The 23,304-nt window shown below is 28.7% G+C and overlaps 2 protein-coding genes across 3 annotated transcripts; both read left to right on the top strand.

The window, feature by feature from the left end:
- Window positions 1-8,546: 8,546 nt before the first annotated feature.
- LOC130963639 (DNA glycosylase/AP lyase ROS1-like) lies at window positions 8,547-11,335 on the top strand. Its single transcript, XM_057889745.1, has 5 exons — window positions 8,547-9,003; window positions 9,284-9,999; window positions 10,105-10,510; window positions 10,594-10,944; window positions 11,220-11,335. Exons 1-5 carry the CDS (start codon window positions 8,547-8,549, stop codon window positions 11,333-11,335), a joined length of 2,046 nt encoding a protein of 681 aa, XP_057745728.1.
- LOC130962316 (DNA glycosylase/AP lyase ROS1-like) lies at window positions 11,159-15,950 on the top strand. 2 transcript variants are annotated; one of them, XM_057888532.1, is made up of 16 exons: window positions 11,163-11,310; window positions 11,391-12,240; window positions 12,322-12,401; window positions 12,585-12,669; window positions 12,863-12,954; window positions 13,034-13,102; window positions 13,194-13,230; window positions 13,359-13,441; window positions 13,795-14,295; window positions 14,435-14,471; window positions 14,559-14,616; window positions 14,775-14,914; window positions 15,035-15,100; window positions 15,177-15,291; window positions 15,382-15,420; window positions 15,618-15,950. In XM_057888532.1, the coding sequence occupies exons 2-16, from the start codon at window positions 11,401-11,403 to the stop codon at window positions 15,827-15,829; spliced, it is 2,454 nt and encodes an 817-aa protein (XP_057744515.1). In that variant the 5' UTR covers window positions 11,163-11,310; window positions 11,391-11,400; the 3' UTR covers window positions 15,830-15,950. The 2 variants fall into 2 exon arrangements, 1 of the variants encoding a protein (XP_057744515.1); XR_009079778.1 differs by lacking the exon at window positions 14,435-14,471 and having other exon boundaries at window positions 11,159-11,310; window positions 15,618-15,636.
- Window positions 15,951-23,304: the final 7,354 nt, after the last annotated feature.

Below are 23,304 nucleotides of genomic sequence, written 5' to 3'. Positions count from 1 at the left end.
TAATAATATTTAAAAAAAATATTTTCATTTAATTTTTTAAATCAATTTCTATATTTATCTTAAACTAAACATAATACTAAGATATCACTTAATCAATATATTTTATATTAAACACAATACAAAAATTTAATTTAATCTCTATATCTTAATTTTTGTCTTTTAATTTTTATCTTTTAATATTAATCTCTCTTCTAAATATAGTCTTATAAGTTACAACACATATTAGTTAAATCTAAAACATACTAATAAAATTTTTTGATATTTTTAATATATTTAATACATTAAAAATATAAAAAATATTTATTTCTTCAATAATTTTTATAAGATATTTTTTATAAACTTATGGTATTTTTAATCTATGTTCTTACACAAATTACTAAAATTCAAATAATAAAATTATATACTTAAATAAATTTTTAAGATATTTTACGTCAAATGTTTCTGTCTTTAAAAAAATTATTATGTTTAAATTTTTAAATTTTATAAAAATAAAATATATAATTTTTTTATATTTTTAAAATTTAATTATCGAAATAAAAACAATAAATTTAATTAAAATAAAATTTACATGTCTAATTTTTATAAAATTTAACCATTTTAATGAGATACATTTTTTTAGTTTATTTAACATATAAATTTTAAATATTTTTATTTAATGAATATAAAATAAATATATTAAAACTTAAAATTTTTTATATTTTTAATAAAAATATTTTTATTTTATAATCTCAAGACCTTTAATAGATATTTTCTCTTAAAAGACAATTAAAACATTAAAAGTAAAATTAAATAGAAATGAATCTATTTCAGTAAAAACCAAATAATAATGATGTTTTCTTCGGGAGTAGCACCCTGATTTTGGTGCTAGAAATGTGTGGACTGTGGAGTAATGGACACTATTTCAGTTAATACAGTCAAGCGGTGCTTCAATTCAATTCCTTGATATGCGAAACTCATCAATGACTTTGGGAATCTAAATCCATTTTCAAAACTGGGGGTTCTCAGTCCACAGATTTAACATTTCAGACTTTTTTCAAGCATTTAATTTCATATTTTCCTGCATGAATCGTGTCCATTATTACATACATGTGTCAATTTATTTGCATGCAACCTTTGTTTTTTTTTAATTTAATTTCATATTTTGCTGCGTGAAACGTGTCCTTTATTACATGTATATGTGTCAATTTATGTAAGTGCATGCAACCTTTGTTTTTTTCCCCATTCGGTGGTCTATTAATAACTCAAATCATAAATGAAAAATTGAAAAAAATTAAACTTATAGTTCTTTAATGATCGGATACACCCAAAATCCACCGCTTCACGAATAAAAGCCACGCAAGAAGGGGAACATTGAAAACCCAAAAAATGATGTCATAAATCCTACCATGCATTTGATAATTTATTTTTAATTTAATTTATTTTAATAATTAATTTCATAAATAATAATTTTTTAAAATTTAATTTATTCCAATAAAATAAAATTATTGTTTTAACTTTGATATTTAATTCTATATGATTCTCACAAAATTGTTTAATATTTATCATTTTTAAGCGGTGCCCCTATTTTTTTTTTAAATAAATAAATAAATGGTAGGTCGATAACTACGAGGTTGTGAAACAAAATATCGAAACATCGTGGCAGAACCATCAATTTCGAATAAATTCACGTGGCAACATTTCATAACAAGAGATGATGACTAAGATGAATTTTCTTTTCATTCATATCATATAGTATAGTTTGATTGAATAGACAAGTAAAGGAAAAATAAAAGATAAAATTTATTTGTATTTTTAAATACTTGTTGTTTATAAAAGGACGAATCCGTAATTTGACAATCTAATTAATTGTTAAATAATGTCATATAAAATTCAATCACAATTCTCAACCTTTGATCTTCTAGAAGTGTATGTAAGATATGAACTAAAAACTATGAAATTTAATGTTCACTCTTTATAAGATTATTTTATACTTGTAGAGATTTGTTTTGTGTTCTCGTGTAGTACAAATAAGGAAATCAAATTAAAAAGATCAAAATGTATATAATTTAAATATAAATATAAATTATATTTAATTATATTATATATAGAATTTATTTTTAAATAAAAATCTAATTTAATTACTTTATTTGTAAGATTTAATTATAAATATAATTTAAAATAAATAATATATATTTTTATAGATAATATTGTACTTTTGACAAATAAATATAAATAACATATCTCATGGTTAGACCGTCTATTTTAATATTACCATATCTAATACATGATTAGACATATATAGTTATCAATCATTAGAGAATGATTGATTTGTTAATTTTTTTTTAGTTTAATCTTAACTACTTTGTACAACTCTTTAGTCATTAATTGACTAAAAAGTTATAGACAAATATCGTTACAATATTTTAACGGATAAAATATTATTTTAATTTTTTGTTATTTTACGAAAGAATGATTTTTTTATGATTAAATTATACTAAATATCACATTATATTCTTAGAATAAATTACTAAAAATATATTTAAAATATTTTGACATTAATAAAAATACTTTTTACAATTCATTATTGCTAAACATATTTTTAAATAATTAAAATATATAAAAAATACATAACTGTGATTAGAGATTTATTTTATTAATAGAAAAACGTAATGTAATTCACTTATCAACATCAGATCATATTTGTCATATAAAAAAAATTTGTTTATTATGTTATTATTTTTCGTTAGTGTAAAATATTTTAGCTTACAAGTGTATATTTTTATCCTGTTTTAAAATAATTTAAAAATATTTTTATTGAAAATGAAATTTAAAAATATTTTTATCAATAATAAAATAATTTAAATACATTTTTAATAATTTATCCTATTATTTATAAATATTATTCTGATACAAAATATTTTATCTATTAAAATTTTATAAATAGTAGATAAACACATTATAAAATAGAAGCTTTATTAAAAGCTAAATATTTTATGTTTTGAATATATCGGATACATAATACATTAACAATTTAAAAGGAAGCTTCTAGATTAGTACTTTCGTTAAGACACCTGTTATTTTCATTTTTAGTTACTTGACACTTGTATAAATACGTGTAATGAGAACCATAGCTAAAATAATTTTAAAGGGGAAAAAAAAATTCAAGCGGCAAAACTGAATAAAATATATTTAACTAAATAAATATCTTGAATATCTATCTAAATGTATATGTGTCACAAAATTTTGGTGAGAATCTATTAAGCAATGCATGTTAACATACGTGGAACTGGAATCTCGAATGATGTGAAACTGATAGAGACTAGAGAGGGATAGATTCCCTAAATTGTGGGTCCCAATGCACCGCTTCCTATACTCACTCTGAACCGCACGATTTCCCTTTCTGATCGAATCTAACGTTCACATGCAGCTTCAGTGTTTGGAGAACACGTTGACTGAAAAAGTGACACGTTTCAACGCGTGTCAGTTGGACCCCTTTCCTTTTTTTTTTCTCTCTTTCGGTGGTGTTTATATTAATATTTTTTGCTTATTTCCGAAAAATGTTTTGGGACTTGTTGTGAATTAAATATCAGCGTAATATTCGGTCTACGAAAATAATATTTTTTGTTTTTATATGCAATCAATAAAAAATACAATTTAACAAATAATAATAATAATGTATTTTGAGTGAATAAATTATTTTTATAATTAAATTTATTTAGATTTTTTTATGTATTTATTCTTTTTTTTTAATTAATTTTTATTAGATGAATACATTATTGGAATTTTGTTTTTAACAGTAAAAATAAAGGAAAAGCTTACACAGGTTCACAAGAAAGAGCCAACATTTAAAAGAGAGTTCTGACAAAGTTGCATGCCTCCATGGGTGGCCAATGACGAAGGACTGGACCATTGGATTCATCGACATGCAGATCGAACGGTTAAAAATGGGTATCGTAAAAAGCCTTTTGTTTGAGAGCTCCAAGCCCATTACACATAGGTCATTAGGAAGCGTGCCGAATTTGGCCCCAAAAACAGTAAGCAACGCGGTGAACGGTTCATTCCACGTGGTTAGAGCCTTGTACAAATGGCAGGCACGTCTTGAAGTGCTTCTAGAAGAAGAAAGAAGAAAAACTATATTCGAGTTTGAGAACTGTTTAGTTTAGTTTAGTTTTAGTTAATTAATTTGGGTTGGTTTGGTAGAATGTGGAGTTTGAATTTGTAAAATTTAATTTGTAATATATTAATTTTTATTTTGTTAAACTAAAAAATATTATAACAAAAAGTTAACTATTCTGATATTTTTTATAATTTCATAATTAAATTTTTATAATTTTTTTAATTGAAAATATATATTATTTTTAATTTTATAATTAATTATGTTTTAATATAAAAATATTATAATTAATTAAATATTTTTTAATAAATTAAAAGTATTTATAATTAATTAAATTTTTAATCGTATGTATTTTAAAATAAATATTCTGCTAGTTTTAATATAATTTGTAAATATAATTTCCATACCAAATAATAAATAATATATATTGTATTTGTATTTTTTTTACTAATAATTATTATTCATATATATTATATTATTTTATTTTATTATTTAAAAAAAATATTTTTTTCCATTAGTGATTATAAACTCTCCTCTCCGGACAGGAGATAAGCACACTCTGGTGTGCTTACAAGACAACATTAACAACTAACAACAAAATTAGTACAAAAATTACTAAAAATAAACACGAAAGACAACCTCAGACAAGAATAAACAACCAAATTCAAACACTAGAAAAAGGTATTCCAATACTTTTTTTTCTATAATCAAACACCGTTGACCCCAACCATTAGTCAAAAATTTAAGAAACAAGAATCAATTAAAAGGCTGCTTTTGATTTGATTATGAAAATAAAATAAGACGGTGAAACAAAACATAGATATAAAAATTAATGTTTTATATTCTATTTAATAACAAATTATAAAAATTTAATTTATTTTTATTTTTTATTTAAAAAAATATATCATAATAAAAAATTAATAAAAAAATTAAAAAAATTATATATTTTATTAATGTCTATATATTTTGTCAAAATAAATATAAAATATATTAATTTAATATATATAAATATAATATTTTTATTTATTTTTTATTTATTAAATAAAATTTTATGTCTCTATCTCAATATTTTATATAAACAAATAATACAACCAAATAGACACAAAATATCTAAAAGGACACACAACAAACCCTATAATCTTCAAGACCGTTCCTACCTTCCAATTAGTTTAAGAAAAGTTAGTTTAATAATATTTTATGAATAAATAAATTTAAAAAAATAATTTTTTTTATAAAAATGAAAAAAAATATAATTTTTATAAAAATAACATTTTTAATAAACTTTTTATTTTGTAAATATATTCCATATTCAATTCAGTTATTAAACATTCTACCTTTTAAAGTAATTCTGGGTTTACCTAAATGATGATGTAGGATAACGGGTAACATCAAAATTATTGGCTATTAAGTCAAGTTTTGGAGTTGAACTCAGTTGGTCCCTTCATTATTGCCATTGAATTTGAAGCTTGATTAAATTGCAATCAAGCTTAATGATGAAATCTAATATTAATTATAATGTAATAAGATGTGACACTAATAATCGTTTCTTTGACAGTTGCGTGCTATTATTAGTATAAAACAATTGTATACATGTATTTAATTAAGAGAAAGTTTAAGGATCAGAATTTTTATTAAAATTTAAGTAGTATTTAATCGGAAAAAAAAATATGAGAAATTTTATATCATTGAATGAAATTTTATACTATTAAAAATATTAATAATAATTAATTAATAATTATAAATCACAAAATTTATTAGTTTTTAACACTCTTCTTTAATTATATAACACTATTTTGGACAAAATAATTATTTTTTATATTAATTATATAAATATAAATAATCATTCAAAAAAATAGATGTAATTAAATAATTGTATCAAATATTTTATATTATTAATATTTTAAAATTAAACTATGGAAAAAAACAAAATCAAAACCGTGTATATTAAATAAAATGAGAAACAAATCTTTATACTTAAAATTATATAAAATATAGAGTTATATTTAAATAAATGAATAAATATATGCAATTAATTCTTATTAAGTTATAACAATTCAATTAAGAGTATAATTAAAAAATTAATTAAAGTAATTTTAATGTTAAAAATGAGATAATTATTTTAAAATAATTTTAGATAAAAAATTTGAATAAAAAAATATTTAATTTTAGTATAAATATTAATTATCATCAAAATCTTCTAATTAATATAGTTTTTTTATAGTAGTTACATATTCTATTATAATTCACTTGAAAATATACATATAAGAGAATGCAATTTGTTGTATAATTGAATTGTAACAGGGTGGCAATGTAAAAGTTCGCATAAAATTCTATCCATTTTTATTCGCGTAAATAATAAAAAATTGAATTTTAACTCATTTTTACGCTCCAACTATAAATGTATAGAACATATATAGATTAAAAAAATATAAAAATTAAAAAAGTTAATATAAATATATTCAAGTGTGAAATAAATTAGTATATTTTAATAACAAAAAAGTTAGATTTATTATATTAAGATAAAATTATTTTGTGTAATTAATTGATTATTAATATATATTATATTAATATCAATGACAATTGGCAAATTTTTAGGGTATAGGTATACAATATTTTTTTATCATAGTTATTTTATGTAGTTTTTTAATTAGAGTTAAATAATAGAATTTGTCTAATATTTTTAAATTAATTAAGGTAAATTTAACTTGAAAATTAGAGAAAATAAAGTATAATATATATATTTTACTTTATCTAAATGTAATTAATGTAATTTTTAATATTAAACTAATATCCCTATTAAGATATCATTATTAAAAACTATTTACAAATTAAATAATATTTCATTAACACGTGTTTAAGAATATTATATATATAACATTTTAATAATAATATAGCTTTAATGTATTAAATAGGTTAAAAATACCATTTCTTTTCTTTTATTCTCCTATCAATATTTTTATAGTACTCTTTATTTAACTTTAATTAAAAGTACTCGTTGATTAAATTTTTTCAATCCAACTATAACTAGAAGAGCTGCTTGCTATATTTTATTTTTTCAACTTGGGAGTGAATAAACCAGTAAGTTGACAATTTAAGTATTTGAATATATTTAAACTAAAATGAATTTTTTTCAATTATAATTAAATATTAAAATATAATTTATTGTTATATACCATTTGTATGATATCAAATTCTATTCTTTTTATTTGAATTTTTAATTTAATTTCATGAACTGATAAAGTAATTGTTACCAAATAAAATTAAAATAAACTAATCATTTCAAAAAAATAAGAGAGTTATGGTAGAATTGAGAATAAAAACAAAAATTTAATTATTCTGTTGTTTTTTTTATAGTTTTACAAAATTTTCAATTAGGTTTTTATAGTATTTTTTTTAACTAGGTCCCTGCACTAATTTTTTTAATTAGGTTCTTCTTAACAGTAATTAGTTTGATTATATAGGGATCTAATTAAAAAAAATTAGTATAAAAATCCAAAAAATATAAAAAAAACAATTAAAAATAAAATTTAATGTAAAGACTCAATTTAACAAAAAAAAATAAAAAAACCTAATTAAAAATTTTATAAAATTATAAAGAATAATAGAGTAATTAAAAAAAAAAAACATATCTTCTATTCTATTATAGTAACATCAGCATATAGTCTTGCGACAACGAATTTTAATGAATCAAAATTAAACTCTTAAAATATTTATTCATGCATGCAAGTACGTATACACAAAATCTTAGTATGTTTAAATAACATTACTCATTCTTTCTTTTATTTAAATTGAGTGAGACAGTGATAGTCAACCAAAGATTTAGCATAGAAAGAGAAAAAAGAAATTACATATTTAAAAATTCATTTGTTTGTTTTATTCGGATAAAACATATAAATTAAAATTGACCTAGCAGAATGCATGTGAAATTCTACATGTTAATTACTGTGATGTTGCTCCTATAAACGTGATATATAGATTTCTAGCATTGACTCACTGTAACTACCGTTAGCACGAATCTCTCCTCTTTTTTCTGGTATTCCTTTCTCTGGTTAGCTTTTGGTTAACTAGTTGGTAAAACAACAGAAGAAATCCAATTCAAGCAGACGAAGCGGAAGTTTCAAAGGAAGCAATAATCAGTCACTATCGTTTTCATTTTCACTTAGGAACACACTTTTCTTCCCCATTTACAAAATACCCCCAGTTGTTTAGAAAAAGGTAACTACAACTGTATATCTCTCCCAATGCTGAGTATGTTTTTTCGATATATGAACTAGATTATTATATCATTGAATCTCATTTGTTTTTATTTGGATTAATCTTTTATTTGTGTTCATTGAAAAAAAATGAGGTAACAGTAGACATGAGCTTTGCTTACGATTTGAGACAGACTCACTTACAATTTTTTTTTTTTACTTTTTTGTTGGTGATTTTCAATCAGATTGAGGAATTAAGAATGGATATCAGAGAAATGAATAATAAAAAAGATCAACAAGTTGAGACTCGTTGGGTTCCCACTACTCCCATAAAACCCATTCTTCAAACAATGCCGATCTACGCACCAGAACAGGAAGATCAGCCCCAGATACCCACTCATGGTGATGGAGCAGTTGCATGTTCCAAATTCACAGGTTTTATGGAAAGGTCCTGTATTGGGTCAGTAAATGAAGGTAGAATGAAAAACATTGTTGGTGAAAATAGTGAAGCTTGTGCAAAGACAGTATCTGGTGATCTTCCTGGACTTGGTCATATGAGTTTTTCTCAACTTATAGCGACCATGCAAGAGAATGCAACATCAGCTAATTTGAATGCAACCCAATCAGGCAATGGATCGATGAATCCAGCTTTTTCTTCATTGGATTTACAGATCAACTACAACAGAGCAGCCATGAATAACACCGGAAATCTTCAGGGTAAGTCAACATATTTTATTTACAATTGGTCCTGTTAAATTTAGTAGTTGCATTATAACACAATGTAAACTAATAATGATAATGACAACCAGATAGATTATTTAGTAGTTTATTAGTGTTTATTCTGTAGATTCTATGGTGAATAATTCTTTAGTTCTTTTTCTATTTATGTACGAAGTTAATTTTTATTTGCATGAGTACAGATGCATCCATATGAGTACAAATTTATTTGCATTTCTAGATACCTTATATTTTTTTTTATCATCTTTTGTCATTACAGGCACATCGTCAGTTGGTTGCTCACAAATTGCATCATTGTCAATGAATATGGAAAAAAATAATCCTGCCGAAGAATTTGATGTTGCTTGCACACCAGTAAAGATGGATGCCATCCAGATAGAAAACACACCACAATCAAAACAAAAGAGAAGAAAGCACCGTCCCAAGGTCATTGTAGAAGGCAAGCCAAAACGAACTCGAAAGCTAGCTGAAGAAAAGAATGTTCAGCTCAAAGAAAATTCAACTGGCAAAAGAAAATACGTGAGAAGAAAAGGAATAAACAAGACCCCTACTACTCCAGCAGAAGAAACAATTAAAGACTTGACGCCAGACTCTACAAAAAAGTCTTGTAAAAAGACTTTATTTGATGGATTTACTGGCACTGAAAATGCAACAGCAGAAGGGACAGCAAGTTGTGACAAAGAAGCACAAGATCCGTCGCAAAGCAATCCTCCCGTAGCACAACCAATAGAAAAGACGATCAAGAAGAGGGGTCGGAAGAAGAAAACGCCCAACATGTCTTATCCAACAGAGACCACAGTAGAATTTAGTGAAGCATTAAGACGTGGACCTAACACAAGATCAAGAAGTAATAAGAAATCCAAAGAAGAAAGCTCTACAAGTGGAAATTTTTACATAGAATTACCCATCAGCACACAAGATCATAACACATCCGCTAAGAGGATGAGATATAGCAGAACAAATGCAACAAATAAGGTTAGTACTCCGACAGCACTTATAATCAAAATTATATACAGCACTTATAATCAAAATTATAACATTAATGCATTTGATTATAATCAAAATTGTTTCATTAATCAGGTATCATATGATCATGAGCGATCAACTGAAGATATCAAAACGTCAAGTATATTTTCTCCAGAAAGCACTTCGCAGGAGACAAAGCCCATTGTCAATTGCAGCTTTGAAGATAACAAAAACAAAAGAGATCAGACAACTGAAAATGCAGAGAGTCCAAATACGAGTGGCAGGAATATCATTGGGGTACATCATAATGATTTGTCTTTGTACAGAACGAAATCTAAAACAGCGAGTACTTCTGCCGCAACTAATCAAAATGAAGTAGAAATGACAATTTCTCCGCAAGATGCGCGCAGACTTGATTACGCATCCAATTCTGACAACTCTGAATGTAATTCTGATTGCGACAAGTTTTACAAGTTCATCTCAATGGTGCGAAGTTTGGAAGCAGTGGACAAATCATTAGGTATTTCAATTGAATTATTGATTTGTGTCAACATTATATACATATAAAAAATATATTCTCACCAAAAATTTTTTGCATTGCAGATATTTCTGATGTAGATGCTATAACAAAGCAATTTAAAAAATTGAAAATCAAAACACAAGAGGATGCAATAATAAGGTATAAACAAAAAAAACAAAAACAAAAGCAAAAGCGTCTTGATGGCGCCATCATTCCGTTTGAAGGCCAAGTTGTTCCTTTCAAGAAACAATATCCACGCGCTAGGGTTAACCTTGATGAAGAAACTAATAGAGTGTGGAAGCTTTTGATGTTGGATATAAACAGCCATGGAATTGATGGAGAAGATGAAGACAAGTCCAAATGGTGGGAAGAAGAGCGAAATGTATTTCGAGGGAGGGCAGACTCGTTTATTGCAAAAATGCATCGTGTACAAGGTATCAACCAATTATTCCCGAATAATTATCACTTATTCACTTATTCATAATAATATAAAATAAAAATTATTAATAAAATCATTAATATATTATTAGAACTTAGAAGAAAATAAACTGATTGCAAATTTACTTAGGGAAAATATTAAATTCAAACAACAATTAACATTAAAACCAAATTACATAACAAAAACAAGAACTTAAAGTTTACAAGAGCTTAGCATTAGTACACTAATTGCACTCATAACACTATTTATACGACTCATAATCAACAACAGGAGACAGACGCTTCTCTCGCTGGAAAGGATCAGTGGTGGATTCGGTGGTGGGGGTCTTCCTCACCCAAAATGTCTCAGACCATCTCTCAAGGTATGTATTCTGCAGTATCATTTGAAAGCAAGCTTTACCAGATGCCATAGTAACATTGTTTGTTCTTTTTCCTTTAACAGTTCTGCATTCATGGCCCTGGCGGCTCGATTCCCTAACAAATCACAAGTAAATGTTAGGGCGCCAGTAGAGATCTCAGAGGGGGATGCGCCGTTGAATCCATCCGTTCATGACGCCACTGAGCATTCTGGACACAAGATAACACAGTGGAGTGTCCCAGAAATGACTCAGAGAACGGGGTTTAATGATATGGTGGCATCCCGAAGCTCTGGGGTTTCCCAAACTGGCGAAGCTTCAAACGGGCAGAACGATGAGAAGATGGGATCCTGTTCGGGGGGCCACTCAGAAGTGGAGAAGAACACTTCTGTCAATATCACCCAGCAAGCAGAAAATTCAACCAAGGTTCAGGAAGAAGCTGACACAAAAAGAGATGAAGCAACTGAGAAGCTAACATCTGGGGACCTGAAGAATGGCAGCCCCAAAGAAAATACTCAGGTCCCCCTCAGAGCATCCACCTTCCCAACCCAGGAATCCGTCCTCAGCTCAGAAAATGAAAAGAGCATGCCTTGCTGCCCAGACAACGGAGCTGAAATGTCTCAAAGGTCTCACTCTCAAAGGATTGTGGCTCCAGCACAGGCAACTGCTGGTGCCCACAAAAGTGAAGCAAGCAATGAGGCCCGAGAGACAACTTCAGCCAAAAAAGACAGCAAGGGCAAAGGAAAAGAGCAAAAGGACGAAATCAACTGGGATAGCTTGCGAACAGCCGCGCAAGCTAAAGCAGGGAAGAGAGAGAAGACATGGAACACCATGGATTCTCTCGACTGGGATGCTGTGAGATGTGCAGATGTTAGCACAATCTCAGATGCGATCAAAGAAAGGGGCATGAACAACAGGCTCGCTGAACGCATTCAGGTACAGTTGAACTTCCACAAAATGAAATATCATTTTTTCCTTTCTGTTGAATTGCTTCTCACAATATGATTCACTGTGCAGCTCTTCCTGAATCGGCTGGTTGAAGATCACGGTGATATTGACCTAGAGTGGCTGAGAGACGTCCCTCCGGACAAAGCAAAGTAAGGCCAACAGTAAATAAACTACTCTATAAAAAGAAAATACACCTACTGAACTAAAAGAAAATACACCATTCAAATGTTTTTTACCATATCTCCACTTTGTGGTTTAGAAACCACAAAGTGTGAGATGAATTACATATCAGCAAACATATGTGTATGATAAATATTCATTTCTCAATACAGGGAGTTTCTGCTCAGTATAAAGGGACTGGGACTGAAAAGTGTGGAGTGTGTGAGGCTCCTAACCCTGCACCACCTTGCCTTTCCTGTAAGTTCTATATATAGTTGTAAAATAGATAAATAAATGAATAAAAAAATAAATAAATGAATAAATAAATAAATAAATGAAAAATAAATAAATAAATAAATAAATGAAAAATAAATAAATAAATAAATAAATAAATAAATAAATGAAAATAAATAAATAAATCTGAGTATCTAATGCTATGGCTATATCACAGGTCGATACCAATGTTGGAAGAATAGCAGTAAGACTTGGATGGGTACCGCTGCAGCCACTTCCTGAGACACTACAGTTGCATCTCCTGGAACTGTAAGTACCTACTTTGTAAATGATGTTAAGCATGATTAGCAAATTATTTAAGAAGTGCTAATGTAATTATCCTATGTAGGTACCCCATTTTGGAGACCGTACAAAAATATCTGTGGCCTCGTCTGTGCAAACTAGATCAAAAAACATTGTAAGGATTTCATTTCAATTTACTGCATCACATGAACAAAAAATGAATATGTTGACTTATTTCTTTGGTCTTCTGTTAAATTATGATGCAGATACGAGCTACATTACCAGATGATTACATTTGGAAAGGTAATTGCATCATGTTGTGCATAAAGTTGGTGATCTTTTCTTATTTTTCTTTCCTTGATACTTAAAAGTCAGTGATCCTACCTACCAAAGCTTTGATGTGATACCAAGAAACACGAAAATGAATGCAGGTCTTCTGCACAAAACACAAACCAAATTGCAATGCATGTCCAATGAAAGGGGAGTGTAGACACTTTGCTAGTGCTTTTGCAAGGTATGTTCACAATATATTAAAAATTATTTGCAGAAAAAACGATTATGCAGGATCATATAAAACTTCTTTGTCATACATATGAACAATAAAAGTAGAAGTTATTTCAAGTTAAATTGTTGGCTATATAGATAACAAAATTGGGATTTCAAAGACAATATTAGGAAGTTCATATTAGCATAAATACTGTATTAAATACTGCATTACAAAATTGGGATTTCAAAGACAATATTAGGAAGTTCATATTAGCAGTATAATTGTATTCTATTTTAACAGCTGAAAATGATCTCTTACCACTCGCAATCCAAAAACATGCATTTGATAGATCAATTCCATATAATCTATTTTGTATGCAGTGCAAGACTTGCCTTACCAGGGCCAGCGCAGACAAGTATAGTCAGTACCTCCGGAAACAATCCGACAGATCAGAATCCAACAGATCAAAATCTGATGGATCAGAATCCGGCGGCAAACATCGCTCAGTTGCACTTGCCCCTTCTTGAGAATCCAAACCAAGGAGCAGAAATTCTACAAGTAGAAGTTGCCAAACAGCTAAAATCAATATCTGATAAGAATATCTGCCATCCTATTATTGAAGAGCCAACAACCCCAGAGGCAGAATGCTCACAAGTACCAATACATGATATTGAGGATGCCTTCTGGGAGCCACAGGAAATTCCTCCCATCGACCTTGATCTAGAGGAGTTTACCCTGAATTTAAAAAATTATATGCAAGGAAATATGGAACTTCAAGAAGCGGAAATGTCAAGGGCATTGGTAGCTTTGACTCCAAAAGCTGCTAACATTCCTATGCCTAAGTTAAAGAATGTGAACCGATTACGGACAGAGCATTGCGTGTAAGTAAAATAACTAACTCTTCCACTAATTAACTTTAAACCGATAACATCAATGAGAGAGTTGCAACACATGCCATGTCCACCCCCCCATAATGAGAGTGTTATAGCATTGTAACCAATTGTGTTCACTTTCATGCAGTTATGAACTCCCAGATACGCATCCTCTTCTGGAAGGGGTTAGATATTGCTGCATCTGTTCATCAAATTTATGTTTTAGTTTTTTTTCCTCTGTGCAACTTTCATTAACTGCTTTTTTGTTATAGTGGGACAAACGAGAGGCAGATGATCCAGGCAAATATCTTCTTGCTATATGGGCTCCAGGTAAACAAAATAGCAACTTCAACTTCGTTTCGGATTAATTTAAATAGGCTTATACATGGCACTATGCTGCACAATAAGGCAAGAAAATTTGCAGCATGTACAGTTTTCTGCTTTTCTTTTTTTAATTCAATTTGCCTAATACATCAATGATTACATAGGGGAGACAGCAAATTCTATACAACCACCTGAAAGAAAATGCAGCTATCAAGAAAGTGGCCAACTCTGTAATGAGAAAGAATGCCTTTCCTGCAACAGTGTTCGGGAAGCAGATTCGCAAACAGTTAGAGGGACAATCCTGGTATAAATGCTTGCCAAATTAATGATTTTACATGTTTCTTAGTTACTATCTATTATATAGGAAGGAGAAATTTGCAAAATATAAAATGTACTCACTTGAATTGATGATGAATATATACAGATACCGTGTCGAACAGCTATGCGAGGAAGGTTTCCGCTAAATGGCACCTATTTCCAAGTCAATGAGGTAAAATAGTGTGTAATCATATATTGCAATTATTCTTTGCAATTTCAGCATTAATAAGAAGAAGTTTTTAATGCAGGTATTTGCTGACCATGAATCGAGTAAAAATCCAATCAGCGTTCCGCGAAGTTGGATCTGGAACCTGAACAGGCGAACAGTATATTTTGGAACCTCTGTAACATCAATATTTAAAGGTGGAGACATCAAATTTATATAGATAGATATATCAAGCAATAAATAAATAAATGTAAATTGAAGTTGAGTTTATGATTTTTGTTTATCAGGTTTAACAACGCCTGAAATTCAACAATGTTTCTGGAGAGGTAAGATTCAGTTCCCAAAATGTATCCTGCTTTGCATAATTCAATAATCTCTCGGCCTGCTTTATTTATTAGTTTGAAATGAAATGATGAAGTTCTTCCCTAATAGGAATAACACATAATAATTAAATAAGAAAAAAAGCATGCATCAGATATACAACCTATCCTCTCTAAACAGATAGTGGAAAATTGCTTTGCAGGGTATGTCTGTGTGCGGGGATTTGATAGAGCAACTCGAGCACCGCGTCCTCTAAAAGCGAGACTGCATTTCCCAGCAAGCAAGATGGAGAAGGCCACAGGGACTACAAGGAAAAAGTCAACTGCCACAAAATCAGAAGGGGCAAAAACAAACCCAGAACAACCAGAAGTGGTTTCTGGGAGCCAAAGTCTTCAGGAGGGGGGAAAACCATAGAAAATCCATCCTTGTTCATGTCATAATTATCTTGTTCTGTAAAACTTATCTTGTTCTGTAAAATATATGTACCAACAGTGACAATTTTCTTTGTTTAATGAACTTTAACATGTTCCTGTCATACTCAGAGTGAGCAATTTTTTCTTTAAACAAAAACAAGAAAAAAAATTAGGACCAATAATGAGTCAATGGTAGTACCTAGGCTCTATACTTGAAGGGAGAATGTGAGCCGGGTGATGCCAAAGCAGAGAAACGGGAGCTGAGGATTCTCCTCCCAACTCCTGCAAAGACAGGCTTAGAAATATTCGAATTTGAATTTTATGCTTTTCGCTTTCATTTTAGCATTCAACAACCAAATTTTCAATCCTCAGCGTTCTATTACAATCACTTCTTGAGTGAGAGATAATTACAAAACAAATATATGCATACCTGATGGACTATCTGTTAACTCCAAAGTCTAATAATTTACCAGTTCTAATGGCAACTTCTGGAATTGGACTCTATGCTTTCTTTCATTAGCAGAAAAAAACATGCAATTCAAATGGAAAAGAAAAGGGACTAACAAATTGCAGCAAACGAGGAACGAAAACTTCAATTCAGTCGATCTTAATCTCTATACTAGTTCACAATACCAAACTCTTAGTTCCAATAGGAACTAAAACATTCCCACACTAACCAAAAGAATTATTTTCTGTATACGCATACACACGTATCTCAACACCAAAAAAATACATATGTATACATACATATGTATATTCATGTATATGTCCCTGTGGCCAAAACTGGTCAGCTAGGGTGCCGGCCCAGGAGGGTTGGCCAGGATATATATTGACTTATACCATTGAATAACTTCATATACAGATGAATTTCATAAATCCAACTATTGAATTTCAAACTTTCATGTATGTGTGTAATTTCTTATGAGATGAATTTCATCAATCCAACATTGAATTTGAACCTCTTGCGCAAGTATGTGTACCATCAATACTTAGCTAATTACACTAACATGAAAGAACAGAAAATTCAATCCGAATCATTAAAAACTATAATATAAACAGTGCAATTCAAGCATCAAAAGCAAATAACAGTGGGATAGTCATCAAATGAGTTCTCAGGCCATTGAAGAAAGTAACAGTGCGATTCAAGCATTGAACTAGAAACAGAGAGAGTACAGACTACAGTGTTAGGAGATAGATTTGCGGAGCTTACCTTTCAGATCTGATCTAAACGCGCATGAACAAAGCGAATCAAAATCGAAACCCCGAAAATCTTCATCATATATCAATATCAATAGCACTATAGCAGCGTAAGAGAAAAATTTTGAGATCTAGAGGAGAGTGATAGAGTCGCAGTGTATGGCTTGTGTTTCGCAAATCGTAGCAGGTTGGCACTTGGCGCCATACCGCCATTTTCATATGCTTTTCGTGCTCCCTCCAACTCTTTTCGGTAAATTATTGGGCTTTTTCTTAAACTTTGGGCTTTAAAACAAAGATGAGGCCCAATAGTTTTTTATCTTGGCAGAGGCCTAATTTTTGCATCCAAATTTTTCTGAATTTAGAAACACTATGACTAGCCTTAGGGCCTCCAGTGTACAAAAAAAAAAAAGATCACATGACCAAATATCAAGCAACCCCATTGACAAAAAAAAATGGTGATGAGATATATTTTGAATTAAATTCGATTTTTATATTTCTTGAATTATTGTACAAAAAGTATTTACCTCTGCAAATAAAAGGAAAAATAAAAAACTTATTTACACATCACTTTGTAAAGTTAATTCTATATTAAAGAGAAACATATTTTTGGTGTAATCATCACCGAAGTGCACAAACATATGAATAAATATTTTAGGTTTTTATTGTAAAATATTGGCTTTTTTTTTTGTTGCACAAGGTCCCTTAAATAGTACTCATAAACAATCCCAAAAGAAAAAACTTGGAGTATGATCATATATAGCTCATTCAGTGGAATTATGGCTTATTTGGGTGAGTTTTAAAAAAAAATTCGAGTTATCTTTTTTTAAAAGATTTTATGTAAAAGTAAAAATAATTTTATGTTTGGGTATCTCATATAAAAAGATCTTTTTATTTATGAATTATATTTGGGTATAACAATATAAAACTATTTTTTGTTTATTTATTATATGAAAAACATCTTTTTTTAAGGAAAAAATATCTTTAAAAAAAAGATGTAAATTACATCTTCTCAAAAATCTTTTTTATCAAAATAATGGCGCCCAAACAAGTACTTAATAAGGTTGAAAGAGAAACTAACTTGAGTTGGTCGAGTGATTAGTTCACTCGTCCGTTTAAGTAAATCGAGGGTTCAAATCTTACTTGTACATGTAGTAATTCATTGGCCATTGGTAATAGATCTTTAAATAGAGTTTAGAACTGTGACGAATTAATTGACTTGACGGATTGAAAGATGTCGTAAAAAAAATAATAGAAAGAAAAAAAAGAATCTAACATGTTTGGATGAAGTGGTTTTCGGCTTAAAATGATAAGAGTAATACCTGCAAAGATACTCCAACACTTAAATTTAAAAAATCAAAGAGGTACTAAGTTTAGGGTTAGAATTTCATACCAGGAAAAGCTACAAACTCCGCATTATGTAGCATGAGTCATGGTGAATTAGAAAATGATCTCCTCTTTGCTAGAGATCAAATCTTTTCTTTTCTGGAAGATCCTTGAGGCACTAGAGGAATTCCTTTGGGCCAGATCTCGAATACCCTCAAGTCGTTGTCTATAGGCCTTATCTTGGATTATTGAACCAGATCGATGCAGGGTCCAAAGAGATTGGGCCGGCCCACTCCGTAACATAATTATAAATGGTTTAAGAAATAAAAATTTCAAGTCCAAAAAAAAAAAGTAGTTTAGTAAATTATGATTTTTTGGCAAGTCCAAAAAAAAATTATGATTTTTTGGTTTGCATTTTATTTTTTTATTTTTATTTGTAATTTTTTATTTTGTAAAAAATAAAAACGGAAAATAAAATTTAAGTACTTTTATAATTTTTTTATAAAATACTAAAAAAAATGAAAAGTGAGAAAAAATGCACACACAATTTACTACTCGGTACTTGTTTTTCGTTATGGTCCCGCACCTTAGGTCTAATCTCACTTTTCTTGTTTTATGGGTTTTATTAAATTATTATTAAGTGTAACCCCAATTTGACTTAAAATAATCACAATAAAGACAAAGAATTAAGAGAGTAATCACTTCCATGACGGGTACAGCTTGAAGATTCATCGAACACTACCCTCTTTCTGTTCTTATAATAATCTACGAGCTTATAAAATTCATATAATATAATCCATGTTCGTGTGACTTTGGAAAGATACACCTTCGTTTTCTTAATTGGGGATAAATGGATTACTATAATTGATTACTATATAGCTCATAGCAATAACAATACTACAATCTAAAATCAAAAGGCTGTGATGTAAGCGTCTCCCTTTCCTATTCAATCATACAATAATTCCCAACTTGTATTATATTCTCTCTTTTTTCTTTTTTCTTTTTTACTTTTATCTGTTACCTTAGTTTCTTATATAATAACTAAAGTTTAAAATTAAAATTAATTTTAAAATAGTATTGTGAAGATGGTACCTAAAACTATTTCTAATAAAAAACTTATTCTAATTCTTATTTATGACTCACCTGTCATAAAAAGTAATTTCACATCAATTTTTGCATTATAAATAGTAAATAGGAACTTTAAGCATCTCTTTTTTTTCTATTAGGAGGAACTAACTTTAATCTATGTTGTGATATATCCCATTTAATTAATTAATTAAAATACTTAAAATTAATTTAATTTTTTTAATAATATTATTTAAACTTATAAATTCAAAAATAATTCACTATTAAAAGATATTAATATTAAAAAATTAATATATAACAATAATACACAATATATAATTCGAGATTACACTAATTTGTAAAATTACTTAATACAAAAAAATATAATTAAGCTCTATGTTGATAAAAATGAGCAACCCAACCAAAAATTATTTTATAAGGTTTAAAAATTAAATTATTTATTTATGTAAATAAATTTAATTAATTATAATTTAATATAATACTATAAATAATATTCAATATTTATTATGATATAAATAATTAATATAAATTATTAATTAAATAAAAATAAAATTATTTAATTATACTAATTATTATTTAAATAATTAATATAAATTATTAATTAAATAAAAATATAATTATTTAATTAATTGAGCTTTTATATAATTATTTATTTTTATAATAACTTGTCATTTGACAAGTTATTATTAGTTATCATAAGTCTCCATTCAAAGGGATTCTCTTCTTTCAAAAACCGTGCAAAAACCCTTCTTCTCTTCTCTCCAACTGTTGGTTTTTCTATTTGTTAGAAAAAATGTTATTAGAACTGGAGCATTGGAGTTGCTCTAAGAGGTTGAGGTTGAGAAGAGTTACTGATCTAAGCGAGTAAGGTGGTCTCTAATAAAGAATGATGGGGTGTATATCTGAAAAACAATTCGACGTCGAAATCAAAAGAGTCAAAACAATGCTAAATTTAGGGTTAACGCGTCATAAGCTTCCCATTAAGTAGTGAGCTCTTAGATGACTCAAGGAGTAATCTCGTCATGTAATTGAATCAAATCTTTTCCTATTTAGAGAATTCTTGACTTCGCTCCTGATAAAGCTTTGTTAGGTCCTGGTTTGAATATTGCCAAGTTGTTATCCTAAACTTGGCATGATTAGGCCGAATTTTTATCCTTATTGGTTTGGTTGGGTCAACCTGTAACATATACTAGTAATAATTCTTAGTAATTAGTAACTAAAGAGAAAATTAAGTTTGATTGATCTAGTTTAATCGGTTACTTAAGTAAATGTCAGAGATTTAAATTCGTCTTGTACATATAAGTTATCGTGGGCTTACGATAGACCTTTAAATAAATTCAGATTCGCGACAGATTAATCTTTTGTTTGTCAGGTTAAGAGATACTATATACAACAATAACAACAAAAAAAAACAAAGAGAACAATATAGTATTTCATATATTAAGGATATAGTTGATGTTTCAATAATAAAATTTTGCCAAAAAAAGATATTATATGAAAAATTAAAGTGGCAAACAAAAAGAAAACTCAGTTTATTTAAAAATAGTAACTTTAATGAATATTATAATTTTTTGCGACATTGTTAATGAAAAAAAATGGTAGGGTTGTCTATGGAGGTGGGTGATGGTAGGAGGACTCTTTTCTGGGAAGATGTTTGGCTACAAGGCGGTTCCCTCAGGTTGAGGTTTCCGAGACTTTTCTCTATTTCAAACCAGCAAGGATCTGTCATAGGGGATTGCGGGGTTTGGGATGGGTTAGAGTGGGTATGGAATTTCCAGTGGAGGCGAGGCCTATATCAATGGGAGTTGGAATTATTGAACAGGTTACACGAGGTTTTAAGGCCTGTAAAACTAGCAAGTGATAAGCAAGACAGACTTGTGTGGAAGTATGGTAAGGAAGGAATTTTTTCAACTAACTCTTTTGTGCAGGTGGTGCAATCAGAGACTCTACCAGAGGATATCACAAGTTTCAGCTTCACCAGAACCATTTGGATAGGTTTGGCGCCACCACGAGTGGAGTTATTTATTTGGTTTGTGCTGATAGGTAGAGTAAACACTAAAGAGAGACTACATAGGTTCGGAATTCTAAGGCATGGGGACAATATATGTGTGTTTTGTAAAAGAGATGTTGAACATATTTACCATCTGTTCCTGGGGTGTGAGTTTACTTGGCAGGTATGGTGTCGATGGCTTTCTGATCTCGGGAGAGCGTGGTCTATTCCGGGCTCACTCAAGGAACATTTTGAGAGTTGGACAGGTGGCGTGAACAGTAATGAGGAGCGGAATTGGTGGTTAAGGTGCTTCTTCGCGGTCATTTGGAATATATGGCTTGAGAGGAACAGACGTATTTTTAATTCCAAAGAAGGTGATTTAGAAGAGGTGTATCAATGGTCTTTGACCAGTTATAGAGAGTGGAGTAGCAGGAACCTTATTGTTGTTGATGGCAATGCCGGAGATGACAACAGGGGTAGTTGATTTACTTTGCTTTATTTCCTTTATTTTCATGTCCTCAGTTTGATTATATGCTGCTCCACTGTATTGTGTTGAGCTCTCTTGTTCAAAAAAAAAATGGTAGGATGAATTTGAATTTTTTTTAATAGATAGTTCACACATATTATTAGTGTAAAAGATATTTTAACTAAATATTTAATCATACATTATCATATCAATGCAAATATGAAATATGATGCTCAATCACTAATTAAAAAGGTTTTTTCTTAATAAAAAAACAGTAGCACATACATAGTTGTCGAGTTAGGTCCCCTTCCCTTACATTGTTGATAACAACAAAATTAAACTCAAATATTACTTTTTTCTTTTTCCATAAAGATAGTAAAAGTTACTATTGGTGAGGGTCGGCTTCTTATGCTTATGACCATTCAATGGTTCTATTTAATGTGCCATAACAATAAGAAGCATGGTGGGATCTTTTTAACTTGTCAATTTGATGAGAATATTGACTCATTGGAGATTTATTTGGCCAACCATAATAGTAATATCAAAGTCAAATCAAATAGTAATATTAATATCAATAATTGATTAGCTAATTTCACTTTTTAAAAGCTCTTTAAGAAAATTAGCTAAAGGGAAATATTATTACTACTTAACTATAAAATATTGTCCTAATTCTTCATCTAAATCATGAGAACAATTAAATGAAATAAAATAGTGTGAATTATTTATCAAATATTTAGGTCTTATTTAGATAAACAACTTAAATAACTTCTTTTAAAAAAAAGTTTAAAATATAAGGATTTTTATTAATAGCAACTTATAAATAAGTTATTTTGTGTTTGAATTTTTAGTTATAGAAGTATTTATTTTAAAGTTATAGCGTTTGGATAAATAACTCAAAAAATACAATTTTTTTTTCACAAAAAAATGAATATTAAAACAACAATGACAACAAATACTTTTCAATATTGAATGTTGATTTTCTATAATTTAATCACTAAGATTACAATAGTTTAGGTAATTAATTATTTATTTGCTCTCTTATTAGTTTCACTTTTTAGGTAGAGACTGGTTCTTCTATTTCATATTCACTCATAACGGTGTTATTGTATGTGGTAAATAGTAATAAAAATTTAATTCACAATAATTTTGATGGCAATGCCAAAACAATGATTGTGTAGTTAGTGTTTGTTGTTTCATTGTGTATGATATGGTAGTTAAAAATAAAAAATAAATGTAAAATGTGTGTCAATGTATATTTTGTTGCTGTTTTTTTTCTTTTACTTCTATTAGAATTTTTTCCTCTTTTATTGGGATTAAGAATTTGCTATAACTAACTATAAAAATAATAGCAGCTATATAAAAATAAATCACATGAAAAAAATAAAATTAAAAGTGAGATTTTATACCACACACA

The sequence above is a fragment of the Arachis stenosperma genome, chromosome 2 (genome assembly GCF_014773155.1).
Source record: "Arachis stenosperma cultivar V10309 chromosome 2, arast.V10309.gnm1.PFL2, whole genome shotgun sequence".
Lineage (NCBI taxonomy): Eukaryota > Viridiplantae > Streptophyta > Magnoliopsida > Fabales > Fabaceae > Arachis > Arachis stenosperma.
The sequence above is the reverse complement of the archived record's forward strand: the minus strand, read 5'-3'. Positions and strand labels throughout refer to the sequence as shown.

Coding starts and splice junctions, on each gene's coding strand:
- LOC130963639 (XM_057889745.1), top strand. CDS start 8,547: ATGGATATCAGAGAAATGAATAATAAAAAAGATCAACAAGTTGAGACT. Junction 9,004..9,283: donor TAACACCGGAAATCTTCAGG/GTAAGTCAACAT, acceptor TTGTCATTACAG/GCACATCGTCAGTTGGTTGC. Junction 10,945..11,219: donor AAAAATGCATCGTGTACAAG/GTATCAACCAAT, acceptor AATCAACAACAG/GAGACAGACGCTTCTCTCGC.
- LOC130962316 (XM_057888532.1), top strand. CDS start 11,401: ATGGCCCTGGCGGCTCGATTCCCTAACAAATCACAAGTAAATGTTAGG. Junction 12,670..12,862: donor TGCACCACCTTGCCTTTCCT/GTAAGTTCTATA, acceptor GCTATATCACAG/GTCGATACCAATGTTGGAAG. Junction 15,421..15,617: donor TCAACAATGTTTCTGGAGAG/GTAAGATTCAGT, acceptor ATTGCTTTGCAG/GGTATGTCTGTGTGCGGGGA.